General features: G+C 38.1%; 1 protein-coding gene across 1 annotated transcript in view; it reads right to left on the reverse strand.

Moving 5' to 3' along the window:
- The window catches only part of LOC107539298 (uncharacterized), a 480,399-nt gene that overhangs the window by 28,019 nt on the left and 433,029 nt on the right, over positions 1 to 19,351 (reverse strand). The window contains exon 18 of the mRNA XM_087818335.1: positions 1,847 to 1,978. Coding sequence (XP_087674461.1) covers positions 1,847 to 1,978 — 132 coding nt within the window. The remainder of the gene's footprint in view (positions 1 to 1,846; positions 1,979 to 19,351) is intronic.

The following is a 19,351-nucleotide window of genomic DNA, read 5'->3' on the forward strand; positions in this document are numbered from 1 at the left end:
CAAGGGCATGAGAGCCAGGCTTCTATCAAAGTCTTGATACCTTTCTCCTGGCACAGGTAGCCTCTTCTGCGGTCCATGTTTCTCAAAACATTCTATACCAAGTGTGGGGGTGTTTTATGAGTACTGTCAACAGAACTGCCCATGGTGTGAGAGGACCTCAGTGCCTTAAATTCTCTCAAAGAGCGTCATTATAAATAGTGAGTATTGCAGGTTAGAAAAATAAAAGATTTCCAGGACTCATGGTACTTTACCATTTCTTACTGGTCAAAAAATACATAGCATGATGCGTTTACATCTACTAGGGAAGTTTGTCTTCACCACATGATACCCACACGCTGAGACTGACCAGCCCATTATAAATTATGGATAAGTAGTGAGATTGCTACTTCACATTTGTCTGCTTCCTCTGACCTCTACAGAGAGAAAATTTGGATTCTCTACTCTGAACTTGAGAACATGAAAGCCCAGTTGTTTTTGGCTGCTGAGACTTTTGCTTTTGAGCCAGCTGCACCTTTTATGAATATTTTCTTGAACCCTTTTTCGTAGTCCTGTAATTACAGTGGATGTTGCCAAGGAACCTTAGCAGCAACTTCCAACCACGTGTTGCCTGGAACTAAGCCAATCGGACTAGTCAGGCAGCAGCTCCCTGCCTCAGCCTTGCTTTTACAAGGGAAAACCACCCTCCTTCAACCCAAGATAGCTTGCCTTCTAAATAGAAGTGCTACAGCTATGTGTAACTTGATAATATTTTATTAATATAAAATATTATTGAGATCTAGAAGTAATTCTTCCTGAGCAATGTGACAGACTCAAATGTGAGGGAATCATTCCTTTCTCTACTACATTACCAAAAAATAATAATTGAAATTTTACTAATTTTATATTTTAGTTCTTCATTTTAAGTTTGAGTAACTGCAGTGGTTATGGGTTCCAAACACAATACTAATTGAAACCACTTCATACACGCTTAATTGTGTGTTTAGCTGGTAATGTTTAAAATTAGGACACACAAAAAAGAGAGGTAATATTCAAAATATACATTCTGTGGCTTGTAGAAAATTAAAATCAATAGCTTGATCATAAGTCTATGTTTTATAGGTGGCGTTTGGGGGAGTGGGGAACCCAGAACTCATCCACACACTGACAAAGTTAGGAAAGGAAAGTAGAAGGAATCTGCCATGGGAGCAACTAGGGAGAAAAGAGTAGCAATGGCCAAGTTGGGGGAAACAATGAAACTGAGGCCAAATCATTTTATTCTTAAACCTATAAAAAGTACATTACAAATAATTACAAGCTTAAAAATTAAGTAGCTGACTGAACATTTTAACATGATCTTTGGGACTTTGGGTTGTGTGTTCTCCTATAACCATTTTCGATGTTAAAATTCCTAACAGATCAATACAAGGTGTTTGGTCTAGGGACTATTCTTTTTTGTTGCGTAACAATGAGCCAACTGGCATTTTATCTTTAAGCAAGTCATTGTTTTCATTCCAGAAGAGCAATTTGTTTAATTTGATTGTTTCTAAGCAGATCCAGGAAATTGCTTTATGAATCACTGTAATATGTTGCCATTTCTGTATATTGATCTATAATAATCAGTTCATGTTTTCTTATTTCTTTTTATCTATTTCTTATCTCTTTTCAGGGGGATATTTTGAATAGAAAAGGCAAAGTAGAACAAGTTACTCCAAAAAGTACAGGTTTCAGCCATTCCAATAAAAACTCCCGTAAGATTTGCTATGAATTAGAAGCTTGAATTAACATTTGCTCTTTAGCATTCGAAGTGATGACCCACCTTACTGGTGTCTCCTCAATAAATGACAACTAAAGCAGAGAACACACTTACGGAGATGACAGTGGTTTCCATGGTAGCCGGGCAGACAGGTACATCTCCCTGTGACTGGGTGACAGTCTTCATTCTCGGCCGAACACTGACATACCTGTTTACAGTCCTTCCCGTATGTGCCTGGTGGACACACTAAGGGGAAGAGGAAATGTAAACCAAATGAATTAAATTTGTCTGTGTAAATATAGCTCTCAAAGTGAAAGCAGGGGAAAATTTATTAAATAAGACCATTGCCTACAGAAGTGTGCTGCCCTATGGGATTTAGGTTTCATTAAATTTACTTGGGGATTACTTCACTGTTTGATTTTGTTTTGTGCAGTCAATTTGTGACCAACTGTCAAGGGCCGGCTGCAATTTTCTTGTCACTGAAGAAAATCATAGGGTGATGTCAGGTAAAATCAACTAAAATAATAGTATAATTCATGAGGGACCACATATCTGGATAAAGATATTTTTTCTGGTGCAGCCGGTTTAAATTCTCAAGGTTGTTTCCCTCTGCACATTAGCATGGACTGTATTTGTGTCACTTGTCAGCTACTCTGCTGGGTTGTGCTGTTTCTTTTTACAGGCGAGCAGTAAAGGCTTTCGCTCCAACTTCTAAATAAGACTGTGCCATTTTGTTAAGAAAATAAAAAGGCTTTCTGGGTGTTTTTCAGCTAACAAAATGGAGCCAAGTAGACATTCTGAATTTCACGGTTGTGTCTACAGACAATTCAAACAAATTAGTAAAAATTAAAAAAAAATCGACAAGTTTGTTATTATATATTCTGCATACCTGAAACTGAATAATAATTTCTAGATCAGCCTTTCTATTTATCATTTAGATGGGTTGTAGAAGTCACTGACTGCCTTGCTTACTGCAGCCATGATTTTGTTGACCATCCCTGGCTGGCTGTGTTGTCACCTGTTTTCTTAGCATCCACCATCCTTAAGATTTCATCTTCCAGTTTTCTTTAAGTAAAAAATGGCAGCAATGGTGTAAATTCTAGTTTTAAGGGCCATCAGTGGCTTTCTTAGTGTTAAAAACAAAGGCTAGTGAAACACAGGGCAATGAATCAAAAAGGAGGATTTGATTTTCTTGTTCTGACTGGGAGATGTACAGATACAAAAGCAGTAGCTGGAACCTGACTCAGTTTCTGGACAGCCGTTTATGTAGTCTGCTGTTGGTCTAGGCTTTCTTTTACTAGAATCAGATTTTTCAAATCCATACCAATAAAACATTTATTCTGAACTTGCCAGGTATGCCGAATATCGTATCTGGCTTTAGGGACTGAAAAGTTTATTAACTCTTTTGTTAATAAGAGGTTAAATAAGAATAACAGCTGATCAGGGCATTTCAGAGGTGACTAGCGGTGGATCCGTGTGATATTCCTACTCCCTTCACCTCACTGTCAGTAAACACATGAGGGCATCATCTACATGCCACTGTGACACGATGCAAAGAGCTCCCTAATGGGAGGTTTCTAACATGAAAGGCTGCAGACAATAAGAAAAATTGAAATATGTTTTATTAGAGGCCGCTGATAACTTTGGAAACCAAGAGCTGCAGTTATTACAAATTCTTCTCATAAGATTCTTCCCATGCCCGGGAAGACCCAGGTTTTTTTGCCACAGGGTTACATGAGCTTAAAGTGTGGCCCTCCCATGACAAATATGGCCACAGAACCTTGTGCTCTGTGGAGATGAATGACACTGAGAAGTGAAAGTGGCTGTGCTGAACCCAATAGGGTTTGTGTTATAAATTCCAGTACCCCCAATCTATCTAGCCATTTTCCATCTTGAGGTATGGAGCCCACTGGCATACGGATTTGAGGAAAGGGACATTTGAACCTGTCTGCTTTGAGAACAGCCATCACGAATATCGTGCTGGTCTGCAAGCATCTGTTAAAGGTCGTGTGGTCTAGAGGAGATGGCATGAACTGTAGGTCAGGTTGGCCCAGCACTGCCATTGGCCTTTTCTCTGGCTTTAAACAAGTTATTTAAGCTCCAAGGCCCTCAATTTCCTTTTTTTGTACAATGGGATTAATAAAATCTATCTCATAGATTATTACAAGGACTAGCCCAGTGGACATATGACATATAGTAATTTCATAGTGCCTCAATAAAATTAATTTCCTTTCCATTGGAACTTGTATTTAAAATCAGAATCAACTATTTAACAAAGGTGATATATATGAGCAAGGGTCATAAAAACATTGAAAATAATTATGGAAAAAAGTATCTAATATGTAAAGACTGTCTTTACATGTATCTACTATCAGGAAAAATATTTCTAAAACAGCAACAACAAAACCATTGCAATCACATGACATGAAATTTTTGAAACACATAAATAAAATTTATCCACATTCTCATTAATCATTCAATGTTTTCAGGCTTCATAAAACCATTCAAAAATGTTAATCACTTCATCCCAAGAAGAGCTCAGGAATAGCTTTAGCTCGAGGAATCAAAATTGCAGAAAATAAAATAATGTACTCATGACCTTCTAAAGCTCTTGAAGTTAGTTCTCAAATAGATGTTTAAGATTACTGAAGAAATTTACAAGTGATATTTCAAAGCAATAAAATGAAAATGAAAATAAAGGCAAGAAAAAACATTCTGAATGTTATCCAAAAAGAATTTGGGGGAAATATAGTATTTCTTAGATTACATGACACTGACTAAGACTTCAGAGGAAATTATTTACTATAAAACCTGCCTCATGTCCTCTGAAAGAGAAGGTAGTGTGTTAGTTTATTGCTTATGCTTCCAGATGGACTTTATTATGGGGCATTATTTACAAAACATGTAGAATTCTGGAATGTTTTCATTCAGCCAAGAAATATTCCTTGGATACCCTACTATGTGCTAGGTTCATAACAGTGAACAGAACCAAACATGATTCTTATACCCACCAAACTTATAATAGTGGGGAGATAAACACAATAAAATAATCATTGAATTCAATATCTAATTTTAAAATGTTATAAGGGTGCAAGGTTCTAGGAGACAGAAGAACATCGGGACCCCAATTTAGGCTGGCAGGTGTGGGATGGGGGTGTTTAGTTCTACGTGCTCTCCTTGGGGAGATCACTATTTAACTGAGATCTGAAACACTAGAGAGTGGGAAAGGGAAGGGGGTAGAAAAATGGTAGGAAGAGGAAACATTTCCAGAGGGGAAGACTCATGTACTGCCAAGATTACTAAATAATACGTTGGCAATGGTATGCATGTATGTTAGACAATAGAAGGCTTACGTTATTAAAAAAGTTTCTGCATTCATTTCCTATGGCTGCTGTACAGATTATTGCAATTTTAGTGGCTCAGACAACACAAATGTATTATGTTTCAGTTGCGGAGGTCAGAAGTCTAAAATCAAGGTGTTGGCAGGTCTGCGTTACTTCTGGAAACTTGAGGGGAGGATCTGCTTCCTTGCCTGTCCCAACGTTTAGAAGCCACCTGCATTCCTGGGTTTGTGGCCCCTTCCTCCATCTTCCAGCCTGCAGCTTAGCTGCTTTTCTTCTCTAATTGCCCGTTTCCCTCTCTCTTTTAAGGACCTTTGTGATTACATTAGAGTCACCCAGCAATCCAAGAAAATCTCCCCATCTCAAAATCCTTAACTAAGTCACTTCTGTAAAGTCCCTTTTGCCTTATAAGACACCATATTGACAGATTCCAGGAATTACAACGTGGACATTTTTGAGGGTCCGTTATTCTGCCTACTATAATCTCCGCACTCCTAAATGTTTCAAGTGCCTTCTGATTTATCCCTTAGAGACCATGTTATCATAGAGGGTCATGTTCTTAACAAGTCTCATGCACAACTCTTCATAGAAATCAATACAATATCACATTTTAAAAACTATAAGATATAAAAAAATATGGAAAAACTATCACTAATTTTTTTAAATAATCTTATTCAGTATTAATGGATCCAAAGGACAGGTTTTAATCACACTGAGAAGGACTTGGGGTTCCTGGGAGAAGGTCAGAACCCAGCAAGAACCTGGGAAGCAGCTTGGGTACCCAGATACATCTACAGCGAGACTCAGGAAGAACAGGCTTCTCAACAGCTAAAACTCAGAGAAATGAAGGGCTAACAGCAGATCACAGGGGATGTTTCTAGATCATGAACTGCTTGTTCTTCTTAGTGCTCTACCTATTAACTTTATTTCCCTGTTTTTTGTTTGTGTGTGTGTGTGTGTCTGTGTTTAAAACAACTTTAGGGACTCCTCCTTATAAAACAGTGTTTGCTTTATGTATAAGGTCGCTTTTAAGCAGGTGTTACTGTGCACATAGTAAGATAAGTAGATATTGAACCACTTGCCCAAATGATACGGCTAAAAAGTGGCAAAACCAGAAACAAAACCACAGTGTCCTCAGGGTGGGCTCTGAGCTTTTCCTGCACTCTCTCAGGGTTGTTTCTTAGGATGTGAGAGGGACATTAATATTATATAACATTGAGGGGATTACAAAGCCGGACAACAAAGTTGTGGTTTACCTTGTTAGGTAGGAAAATCAGCCTGGAAAGTTTTATACTGAAAATTTCTTGTTCACTTTGTTTACTAATTAGCCATGCAGGCCACTGGGAGAACTAGTCAAATCAGTTTGAAGTAACTTAGCTGATGCTCCTTCCTACCTGAAATCATTCTGGACAACCACATGACCACAAAACTTAGTGTGTATCTTCCCTATAGATCTAAGCCACCACAGCATTTGAATCCTACAGTTTACTCTTTACATGAACCAGGGAATGTACTCAAAAATAAGAATAAATTGACAGGTACTATTTTTGATTTAGGTAAAATATATCACTTTGACCATGAAGCTATAACTTGAATATAGATAAATACCCAAAATATTTTGGAAGGGAAAAATTATATTTTTGACTTGATGGCTTCCTAGGCATTTAACTGCCTTTTATAAAAAATCAAGGAGTCAGCTTTGCTTAGATTCAAGCTGAGACTAAGTTAATTAGAGAGAGAGGCACCAACAACCTCATAAACACTGCCCCTCCCCTAGTTTTACTGTAGGGTAAATTTTCTAATAGTACTTTCTGCTTCTAAGTCAAGAATTATCTTCTTTAAGGTGACTTCTGAAAGGTGATTCATAGCTTCACTTTTCCCACTAAGATTTAAAGATAAATGAGATCAATTAGAAAATTTAATGAATTTGTTTTTATTTGTCTTATCTACTGCCTTATTTTCCATGAGCAATAAACCTGGATTGGCAAACATTTTATGAGATGACCTATAGAATTCAAATCATACATACAAGAAAATGCAATGAATAGACTTTTCGTTTGAAATCCATGACTGTCTTAGCATTTGACATGACATAAAGTCACTTCTTATGGGAAGACCCTGTCCAGCTTGGCATGAAAATACATTGTGCAGTCCTAGAATCACAGTCTCTCCACTGTGACAGTTACAAACTTCAAGGCCATCTACAGCAGCACAGTGTCCCTGACAAGCTAAATAAGCATAGTAGAAAAGTGTTTTAGATTGCCACAAGTACCATCCTTTCAGCTTAAAAACAACAGCAAAAAACTATAGCTTTCAAGATAGGCAGAGAGGTATAGTCAAATTTCATCTAATACTTTGCTTCACACAAATTGGGGTTGACCTTCGGTAGTTTATGACAGCATATTTTGCTCAGGTCTTTATCAAAGGCCCAGTGATAGATCAGCTGTCATCCACCCGATCCTCAGAATGTCTTTGTATTAAACTAATGGTCCAGCAGAGCAGCCAGCCTGACAAGCAGGTTATTTATTTGCAATCTGGTAAAAGAACTGACAACTTCATTGTTTTAATTGTTCATTTTTCATGAGTTGATGCATTAGCTCACCCGGATCTTTGTGCCTCGGTCAGAGAATAAATATAGGGGAGTCAGGGCATCGGAGTGACTGGGTCCATTTTAAAGTTCAAGAAGCTGCACATAGCCGTGGTGCTGGCTGTGATTACCAGCATCCCACAAACATTTGGGAATTTTTTTTTGGTCTTATCTTTGTTCTGCATCTCTTTCCTCTCTTTCAGGAAGACCTATGATGTCAGCTACTGATCTGATTGTTTCTTGAAACAATGTTCCTGGTTCTCACAGCCTTTTAAAAGAGAAAAACTGGAGTGGGCCTAGTCTGCATGTCTCAGTCAGGGTGGGGGCCTGCCAGAGACCTCAGCTATCAAGATATCATCAAGAACAGACACAGCTCAGGTCAGAGCCTCTCAGAATCACTGACAAAGGTTTCTTTTTGCCAAAGTACTCATGGCCTGGTTTCATCTTGAGAGACCTGATTCTAATTCAGTAACATTTTGGTGAGAACTAAATATATATATATTTAAATCCTATGATGAACTCCCGGTTAAGAACCGTTGATCTACAGTCTAGATGAACACCTTCAATTTAGAGATAAGATATCCACTTGAATGAATCATTTGTCCAAGGTCATAGCTAATCAGTAGCAAAGTTCAAACCAGAAGCCAGGGGCCTGTTCCCTTTTCATTTTCCATATCAGATTCCATTCTCCAGGAGCTACTGAGACACTTTAAGGAGGTTCTACGAATAGCTTTTGCACATGCCAAGGTGTCAGGGCACAATATGGAAGTGATCATTTGCACGCAAGGCTCATCTCAAATGCTGGCCCTCAGACAGCAGAAGACATCTCCACATTCTACTTATAAACATGAAAGGGTTTCTGGTTAAGTTATTGGTACTCAAATTATATTATTACTTTATTGTTTTTCCTTCACATTAAAACTGAGAGCACCTCTAGGACAGGCTATGTTTTATTATTTTCTATGTTCCTGACACCTCATATAGAACTCAGAACATGGAAGGGACTCAATAAATGTTGGATGAAGCTAAGAAAGAAGGAAGAAAAACTTCTCTAGTCCAATATCCATAACTGTGTGAAAGGCTGATCTTACACAAAAATAGAACATTGGTTCCCTGTATGGTATATTTATACATTCATTTACTTATTAAACAATTATTCAATATTTAAGATTATTCGCAGGGTCCTATGCTTGGCACTGATGATGGAAAACTGAATAGACTAGTTTATGTTTTCAAGAACCTAACAGACTGATTCAGGAAGACATGTAAAAAATTAATATAGAACAATCTGACAAGTGCCACTAATAGAGACATGTAAAAAAGTCTAAGGCATCTTAAAGAAAAGTTAACCCTATAAGGGGGGAACCGGGGTATCCTCAGAGAGGTGACATAAAACTGGGCCTAGAAGAGGAGTAGTAATTCATCAGTCAGAAGAAAAAGAATGAATGAAGAAGTATTTTATTGAAAGTGCCAGACACAGTTGCTTCATGGCTAGCGGACAGGGTTTAGAAACAAGTATGATGTTGAAGAGTTGTGTTGGTCCTTAAAAGTGTTTTTAATATCACACTGAAGTCTTAATCTGGTGCTTGTGGGTTGCCATAGAAACACGATGATCAGACTGATGACAGAGTACATATTGGATTGGAGGCTGGGAGCCCAGTTGGGAGTCATTGCAGGCATTTGAGTGAGAGACAACATGAACTTGAACTAGAGATCTGAAAAGGAATGGAGATAAGGGATTGTACCAAGAGATTTTTTTTGAGATGGAATAAATACTACTGAATGAAAGACTGTAGAAGAGACCAGAGGAAAGGCTCTATCTGCTCCTAGATACTTCTTTGTTTGTTTGTTGCTTGTTTTTGCCACATGGAGTCTCTCTTCCAAAATGACCTAAAAGGCTGACATTCCAGTTACAAATGGGTTAAAAAATATTAAAATACTGACTTCGGAAGGCCACAGCAAATAGGCAAATCAGAATCAGCATGTAGCCATTCTTCTGTTTTTAATATAGGCCTCTTCAGCTTACCTTGGCAATCAGAGCACTGGCTGGAGAGGGCAGCCTGACAGTTCAGTGACATTGCAAGAGCTACAGAAAATGGGTATTCTAGAGACTCAGGATCAGAAAGAAGCATGGGCATGTGGGTCAGAAAAGAGTAATGATCCTAAGACCATGGGGCTAGGACAGGTCCTGAAAACAAGTTCCACTGGTTCATTTCTTTCAGGCTTGCTTTTTTGTGCATAGGTTTATACACAGCACAATCCCTAAGGAAACTTTTGGAGTATTTCAGTAAAAGTGATGATGTTCCTTCTTGGACATCTCATATACCATTGTCAGCATGGTATCCCACTAGGGCACTGATGATGGCTGATGTTCCTTCTGTAGGACTTGGTGGTTGCCATCCTCTAGATGTCTAATAAATATCTAGCAACAACATCTCGTCTTTATCAGTGCTCCAGATAAAAACCAAGCAAAAACCAATATCCCAGAACTTTAACATCTCAATTTAATGTTGATGGATTATATTAATGCCCACAGAAGAAACATATCCATTCTGAAAAACCATTGGTTAATTTATTCATGCCTGATTTTCAATCTTCTCTTGAGTTTTGTTCAGCTACTAAAAGGTGAAAATAAGTAGCATAGTTAAAGCTGTGGTTAGGTTAGTTTAACCTTCAGTAAATGTCCAGAATGCAGGAACTCAAGTGAGGGTAGGGGGGAGAAGTTTGCAGAAATAAGAGAAGGTGAGGATGACCAGATAGCAGGTATAAGAAATTAGTATCTTGGAGACCTGAGGAAAAGATCATGATTTAACAGTTGACATTTTCTGAGTACCTATTGAGTACCAGACCTGTTCGAAGCCCCCTACCTGTATTATCTTGATAACCAAAATGAACCTGTGAGTAAACAATTACTATTCTTTTCATTTTACAGAGGAAACTACTGTGAGTCATTTGCCTGAAGCGTGCACAGCGAGAGTCAGCACTGATGACTCAGTGTCATTTTCTCAGACGTTACATTGTCCTTCTTCCCAGGAGTTACTGCCCGAACAGGGGGTATGAACACACCCTATTCATTTATGGGCTCTTACAGAAGGGCCTAGAATTCATGTCCTTATCTCATGTCACAGAATCAGCAGAGTACAGTGAGATCTGGATGTAGCATTGGGACTTACTGATTCTTACCCCTGCTGCTCTGGGAAAGTCACCTCCTCCCTGAAGGTCATGCTGGATTTTGCTGTTTCCATAGCTCTACTTAGTTTTAAACTTCAAATAATTTCTATTGTGAAAATGATCCATAATGATCCAATGATTTCCTCCATTGACAGAAATCTGGAACATTCTACTTCAGTATGAGTGTATAATAAGTTGACTATGCTATACTCAAAAACCACGGTAATTCATAAGATTATATCCTATATTCTTTTTGTTCATTTATGAAACAATTAGATATTAAGTTTGAGGCACTCTGTTACCAATCACGGCTTTCTTCAAGATCCACAGAATTTACAGGATAGGAGTAGAATTCAGAAAGAACACCATCCATTTCCAATCTACTGAGTTAGTGAATGGCACCAATCATACCTGATGCAAGAACTGTCCCTTGGAATGGTAAGAAAAGCCACCAGTATCATCCACTTAGAACTCACAGATTGGGTGATGAATGAGATAGAGAGGGTGTTTACTTAGTAGGCAAGAAATCCTGAAATCCAAAATACTCCAGTATTCGTGTTTCTGCTTGTGTGTGTTACTAATCACTTAAATGCAGATCCAAAATAAAGTTTATAGAATCCAGGAACAGCATAATTAATAGTAATTAATTCTTCTTTTCAGATTTGGTACCAGAAGAGAGGCAATTCTTTTTTTACTATTATCCTAGAGTGTTAATTTTGGGTATCCATTTAAAATGAATTCTTAATGAAAATTTTCTTCATATCCATATTAAGGTAAATGAAAGTCAAAAAAGGATAATCACATATACTAATGAAACTTTTGTATCAGTGGTCAAACTCTAACCTGACAAACAGGTGTCCATTTGGCCATCTTGAACACTATTCCCCCTTTATCACTATGGAAAAATAAAGCATCCAAAATAAACGCAAAAGAAGCAGTAATGTTACTTTGTGTGATGCAATAAAATCACATACCGTAGTAGAGTAAGTAGATTCTTTGTCAGTTCAAATCATAAAATCACTGTTTTTAGGTCATGGCTTGTGAAAACAAATGCCTTTTCTTTTTTTTCTTTTTTTAATATGTTGTTTATTAATTTCAGAGAGAGGAAGGGAGAAGGAGAGAGAGAGAGATAGAAACATCAATGATGAGAGAGAGTCATTGATCGGCTACCTCCTGCACACCCCCTGCTGGGAATCGAGCTGCCCTGACCGGGAATTGAACCGTGATCTCCTGGATCCTGGGTCAACGCTCAACCCCTAAGCCATGACTGGCCAGGCAACAAATACCGTTTCTTAACACCAATATTTTAAAGACAGATATAAATGTTCACTCATAAACATCCACTAAGGCTTCATTCACTTGATTAGCAAATATTAATTCAATGCTTACTATGTAGCAGGCACTGAGTTTATTTAGGAAAAACTAAAAGTTGACCAGATCTCAGAGGATTTTTCTTTTTATTTGAAAGTCACCACTTTGTCTGAATTTCTAAGCATAAAAACAACAAGATGCTTGAAGGAAACTGGTCTCCTTTATGAATTGTTCATCTCAACTTCATCTACTTTAACTGCCAACTCTCCATAACAAACTCCAATTCAATTAGTAATAAAATATTGCAACTCTCCATGAAGCTCTTTCCCTTCCTAATGGCAGTTTCCTTGGTCCAAAGTAAAGGAATGAAATGAACTACTTCATTTTATCACTCTCTCTTTCCATATTGTTCTGAATAAGTCCCATTTTTTTTCTTAATAATTTAAAAGCATTTTCATTTGTGCCCTGGGAATGACTAGAAGAGCTTTTAATATTATTAAGTCTAGATCAAATCAACCCAGTCTAAATATGGCACAGGACTAATGCTTCTTTAACCACTCCTCCTTCTCACCAATTATTCACAACAATATTGGTGGCCTTGTTAGAAAATTCGTGACATCTACGATCAGAGGTTCCAGAGGCAGGCCACTTTCATACATTTTGCTGACAACCTTTGAACCAAGCTGCCAAGTCAAAGCTTACCCTGGTCTAAAACCCAAATGATGATTCATTGTGTGCAAACAGGGAGACAGATTACCATTGTTAACTTGACCTTAGCCTCTAACTCCGAGTTGAAACGCTTGAAGACATGGGCATCTTAACTAGAGCAAGATATAAATCAAATTACCCTCAACACTGCAAAGAAATGAATGGTTGGCATCTTACTTATTGTAACGTGCAGTGGGTTTTCCTTGGAAGATGAAGCTGAGACTGACGACAAAAGGCCCCATTACTTAATTGAGTTTAACAGAATATAGAGGGACAAACTTTGCCACTGTTCGAAATAGTTTAATGAATAAGTGGAGTCATTCTGAGAGCTAGCTAGCTGCACAGTTCAGGGGAGTACAATTTTTCTAAGATTACGAAACAACCAAAGGAGAACTCTCTGCTAACATGGGGGATGTGGTCTTAATTCCCTTGCTGTCACCAAATCAAATTAGTGGATTATATTGTTTTAATGGACTTATTCAGAGGATTTAGAGCAAGATAAGAGTGGAAGGGAGGGAGTAAAAAGGCTGCTACAGGGAGACAATGGGAAAGAAATTGTTCCAGAAAAGACAAACAATACTGGTAAGTGAAGAAGGTGTAGTGAGGTTAGGCAAGCACTACAGCCAGGCCAAACATGATCATCAAGTAAGAATTTTACGAGCATGATAAATCTCATCATGCATGGGCTACACTGCAATTTTACTAAATGCTGGTTGAACTGACTTGAGGCTGTGTGGATCCACAATACAGGAAAAGAAAAACTTGGAAGTTTAAATAATAACAGATAGCTATTGTTTTTGGTATATGACACCCACTCTTTTTTCCAGCGAGTTTTAACTAGAAACTAGAGGTGAAAACCAAAGTGCATATATCATTTTTTAAAATGCTCATAAAATCCAGTTTCTAAAAACAAACTAAATTAAAATTAAACCTTGAAAAATGTCTAATATCAATAAGAGATGACACAGATCCTAATATTTTAGAAGGTTGCACTTATTACTTACTTTCTGCATCAGATCTGAGAGGGGGAGAACTTTCTATATCAGTCCAGAAATGTGTGACAGTTCAATAGTGTTGCTCTTGATATCTCCATAAAAGTACTGATTTTTCAAAAGAAAACCTTTTTGAGAATTGTTCTAGAAAAGTCAATTTTCTATACAAACAACAAATAAGCTCTTCGGGGGTTCTTTCCCAGAATGTTCTGAAATTCAGTGTTTCCAACAAAAGATGATACATTCCAGAAACACTAGAGACGTTTCTGCTTTTACTAGTTTGCCAAAGTGTAGGCTCTTATGAAATCTGAAGGTTTTAAACATTGGCACTAGCTAGTTCTTTAGAAACATATAAACATTTCTTCGGGTCTCTGGAGAATGCAACCTAATAGAAAGAGGCATTCACGTGCACCTGAGGATGCTAACAGTATGTGCGTTCACTTAAGGATGCTGGCAGGATACACACACCCCTAAGGATACTAATGCATTCATGCACCTCTTACTGTGACTTTATCCACCTGCTGTCAAAAGTGCTGGATGAAACAGGAAAAATACAATGAATCATCTGGTTACTTTGTCTACACTAACTGGTCTAATTTTTTTTCCTTTTCAATTAGTTGAGCTGATCAGCAGTATTTGTGTTATGAAATTGAAGTTATATCACCTTCAAGGATTGGGAACATATAGCTTCTTTCCCAAAATTACAATTTCAAGTAATGTTTTCAAAGTAGATGCTTTTACAAGTCAACTCTAGAGTACAAGAAACATCTTTTTTGGTTGTATGCTCATTAACCAGAATTTTATTTATTTTAAACTGTAGGAATCTACTGGACTTAAAAGATACAAGTGTGATGCTCAAAAACACAAGGCAGGGGGGTTGAACTGCTCTGTTCACCTCCATTGTCACCTTTGGTTTTAACCCCGCCAGGGAGACATTGGATGCCTCTGAGATGAACTGACAGAGGAACATGCTTGCTGACAATTCAACCTCCAAAAGTCTATCTGGATAAACTAAAAATGGAAAATAACAAGTCAGCTTTTCCTTCCTCCCTCCCTCCCTCCCTCCCTCCCTTCCTTCCTTTCTCCCTCCTTTCCTTTAATTAAATTCCTGTTTCTATGTGCTACCCCAGTGCCAGGTAAATGAACCCACTCTTATTTCTAGGCTTCTGGACATAAACTGCAACCACTGGGAAAATTTTAATATTTTTAAAATAGTTTCCCCAATCATATTGAAAGCATTTGACCCTTTGTAAACTTAACCTGGAGCATGCTGTGTCTCTTACACAGAGCATGAAGAATTTTATGCACAATATCTGTTATGCAAAATATATGACAACTTTAAAATATTCAGTCCAAAGGTTATTTTATACAACTGATAAGAAACTACTGCATAGCTGGAGCTTTATAATCCAAAATCACATTTCCAATAAAGAAAGTTACAACGGAAGGCAGAAATAAATTCAATTTTATCTACACAAATCTCTGTCCTTTCTGGTTTGTATAAATGTATTTTTATTAAATTATTATTTTTATAATAACATTCACACTCAGGAATTCATCCTTTTCACATAACTCATTTTTCACAAACAAAAACCATATCCATGTACGTAACTCACTCATTTTCTTTATTCATAATGTAGTTTCCTTTCCAGCAACGCCATATTTTTCAAGTTCATAAATTGGCAGCTAGTAATAACAATTCTGCCTCATTTCATCTTCTTTATTTCAAATATATTAGTTAATAACGAAAAATGGAACTTACACAGAACAACCTAAAAATTTACAGACCTCAAAGTAAAAAATTATTGAGGTACTTAAAGTCACACTGATTCTTATCTGGTTGGAGTAGGAGGCAGGGAGCAGGGGGCTGTTTCCTCAATTAGCACCAGCCACAGTCCAACAAAATTCCCCTACCCAGGAAGGCTGGAGTGTGGATTTTAAAACTTCTGTTCTAAAGCTTGAAGCATGGTGACCAAAACCGTAAGAAAACAACTGAGAAAGAGAGAGAGAGACAGAGAAATAGAGAGGGGGAAGGGGGAGGAGGGGAAGAGGGAGAGAGAATCACTAAATTGAAAGAAACAGTGCTATTGCAGTGCACCTGATGGCTGCTTCCCATTCTCTTTCTACATGTGGAACTTCACAGTTACACAGAGCCACAGAGGCTCCACAGCAGTAGGCCGAGAAAGCACTTAGGGAATACTCTGCGAAAATACACCTCTTGCTCACTGTTCCCTAAACGATTCCCTTGAGAGAAGCTCTCCCTGGGGTCTCTGAATGTTTTCTCTTTACATGCACTCTCCACACCCTGGGAGACATTTTCAACGAAGGCTGAAGTTCAGAACATCTCCCTTCCTGTGTAGGTGACCCGGACAAAGCCACACAGCTAGGTGGAGGGGAGGAGGAGGACAGAGGCCCTCGAATGGGGCAATACAGCAAAGGGGGGGTGCGGGGGAAGGAGGGAAGTAGACAGCTGTTGCCTGCTTTGCAATTTTCCAAGGTAGGTTTGTCCCTTGATGGGATTTTTGGGGTCACCAAAAGAACCAGTTTTCAACTTTTGTTGTAATTATTTTCAATCTGCTACTTGGGTGTATATTTAACCAAGTAATAAAAATATATATATATTGTTAGAAAAAAATGTTTGACATTTCAATTCTGGGCATTTTGTTCTTTGCTGAAAACTAAGAAGAAAGGGAGGGTGTTGCAGTTTAGAATGGAGAGAAAAGAAAAGGCAGGTTATGATAGGCAGTCTCTCTGGAGAAAGGGAGCAACAGGCTTTGAAGGTGACGCACGATTCCTAATTCCTCACTGAAGTTCTTTAAACTGAGATCATAACAGCGATGAAGTCAAAAGTAAGAAGTTCAGAGATTCGTTCTCATCTATGTTAGAAATCTCTGTATGTTAGAAATAATATCTACCCACCTCCTTTTACAGAATTTTAATAATAAATTTTTTTAAAATGACATAAAAGTATTGTGGAAACATTAAGTATTTAGCACTGGTTTTATTAACACTAGTTTATAGGTGCCACGCCAGTTTGCCCAAAGATGTTTTTTTCTGGACCTATTAACAACTGACCATCCTGCTTCCATCTTCTGATAAAATCTGTAGAGCAAATTTTTACAAGCTTTTTTCCCCCAATTTTAAATTTACTTCATTAGTTGAAGTGATCATAGACCTAATTTTTTAAAAAAACAACTGCAAAAATACTCTTTTTCCTTTAACAGAGTGGCAAAGGTTATAAGGTTTGAACATACCCACTGTTTGCCAGGGTCGGGGCTAAACGGCACTGTCACAGGTAGTGGGCCTGGGGACCAGGGCAGGCTTCTTTTTTTGGAGACAGTCAGTTAGCTGTATCTATTAAAGCTCTACATAAGCAAGCTCTACAATTATGCAGGTAAAGGACTTACAAACTGTCATATATGTGAAAAGAACCAACTGCAAGCATTTTTCACAAAAGCATTTTTTTAAATAGCAAAATACTGAAAACAATCTAAGCGTCCATCGATAGAGGATTTATCAAACATAACATTTTAGGAGCACACGAGAGAATATTCTAAAACCCTATGGAAGAAAAGATAGACCTGTGTGGATTGATAGGAAGAGATGCCTAAAATATACGGTTTAGTGAATAAAAAAATAAAGAAGACATAAAATTAATGTTTGATGCAATTACATTTGTTTAAAAACAACAACAACAAACAAACCTGAGGAGTGGGTTGGGAGAGAAAAACTGGCAGGGAAGCTTTTCATTTAATACACTTTTGCATCCATTATTCAAAAATGTTTACTTATCTATTTTGATATACATGAGATATATAAAACAACGAGTTTGAAGGAAAAATGATCACATAACTTTTATTCCTCTCACCCCTTTTTTTGAGCCCTGGTCCCGAAGCACAAGGAACAAGGGACGCATGGCCCTCTAGCGGGGCATTTTAGCAACGCACTGCTCTTACCAGCCCACATTCCCCAAAAGCTCACGTTTATGGGTAGAATCAACTAGAATTTCCTATTAGGTAATATCACAAGCTATATAAAAGCCAATGCCCTTGCATTTCATTCTTACTTTAAAAATCTTGAAGACATCCTACTAAAATTTGAATTCCTGATGCATTTTCTGCGTGCAACACGCCAGTGCCCACACACACGTGCATTTCACGGGGAAGGTGTGAGCGCGCTGAGAGTGTTATCTGCTAGCACGGGTGCTTCAATTACAGGAACGGCCGACTTCTCATAATTACAAAAGCTGGCTGCTAATTAAAAAGTCAGCCGTTGCTTATGCCAGTCTCTAAACGAGGATCTGTGCAGACAGCTGTCCCCTCGAAACTGAATCATTGCATGTGAATAACGAAGGTGCTTATTTTCCTGGGTTAATCTAAAACATTTCTAAGGAGAGAAACTATTTCCAAACTATATATGGCTATGTCAACTGCCAAATTCCCTGGGTCCCGCTGAAGGCCTGCAGAGTTTCCTGTCAGCCTGCGCTCTGAAGCAGAACAGTCTCCAGCCCACCACTGGGCTTGCTCCACATTAAGCGCTGGCTACCTTGGAAATGCACCGTCTCTCAGTGCAAAGCTCCCCAAAGGGCAATTCAAATCACATTTAGAATTTCCTATTTACATTGCAACGGCCATGGCAGAAGTTTGAATGTCACAGTACAAATGTGGTACCAAACGCCGAGTGTGTGCAGCGGCTTCGGTTTCAGAATTCACTTCGCATGAGCGTGTTTTCATCGAGGGCAAGGGGGAGGGGTGTCACGGGACAAGTTCATGTTATGAACTCTGGGCTTAACTCTTTAGCATCTTGAACAAGTAAACTAGTGTTTTGGGCCCTTGCAAAGGAAGAATTTTACCAAGCTGCTTCATGTGGGGACCTTGCCTTGAAACGCTTACGCAAAAATGTTATCAAGCAAGTAGAGGTGGCTGATATTTCCAGTTTTAGTTCCTGTGTGAGAAAAGGGGGATTTCGTTAGGGCGGCCCAGCCATTAAGGCGATTTTCCTAAAGAGGCAATGGTTTTTCTAGACAAGGAATAAAGATCGCTAATTCTTTTTCTTTCTCAAGCTGTGTCCATCCAGAGGAAAAATGTATTGGGACATCACCTGTATCTTTTTTTTTTTTAATATATGAATTTACAGGGATAAATTTTTCAGAGTAAATAATCTGATATAAATTTTTAATAAGCTGTTTTGTGTGCTGCGTTTTGCTCTCTTTTGTTGTTGTTACTATAAAAAATAATCTTCAAGGAGCAAATGTTATTCCAACCGGACACAGTCACACACATGCACACCATTTTAATCTCCGGATTCCAAGTCCATCCAACTGAAATGAACTTGAAAGAGTTCCTGCAGACAAAGCTGCGAGGCAAAGCTGGCAGCCAGCAGTACTGTTTCATGTCACTATTTAATGACTGGGTAGTTGAATTCACATCCACTCAAGGTTCCCTATTTCAGACGTGAACATTTATTTCCAGTAAATGATGATATGCATAGCAATTTATTACCATCTAAC

Source organism: Miniopterus natalensis, chromosome 6 (assembly GCF_054644295.1).
Source record: "Miniopterus natalensis isolate mMinNat1 chromosome 6, mMinNat1.hap1, whole genome shotgun sequence".
NCBI classification, from domain to species: domain Eukaryota; kingdom Metazoa; phylum Chordata; class Mammalia; order Chiroptera; family Miniopteridae; genus Miniopterus; species Miniopterus natalensis.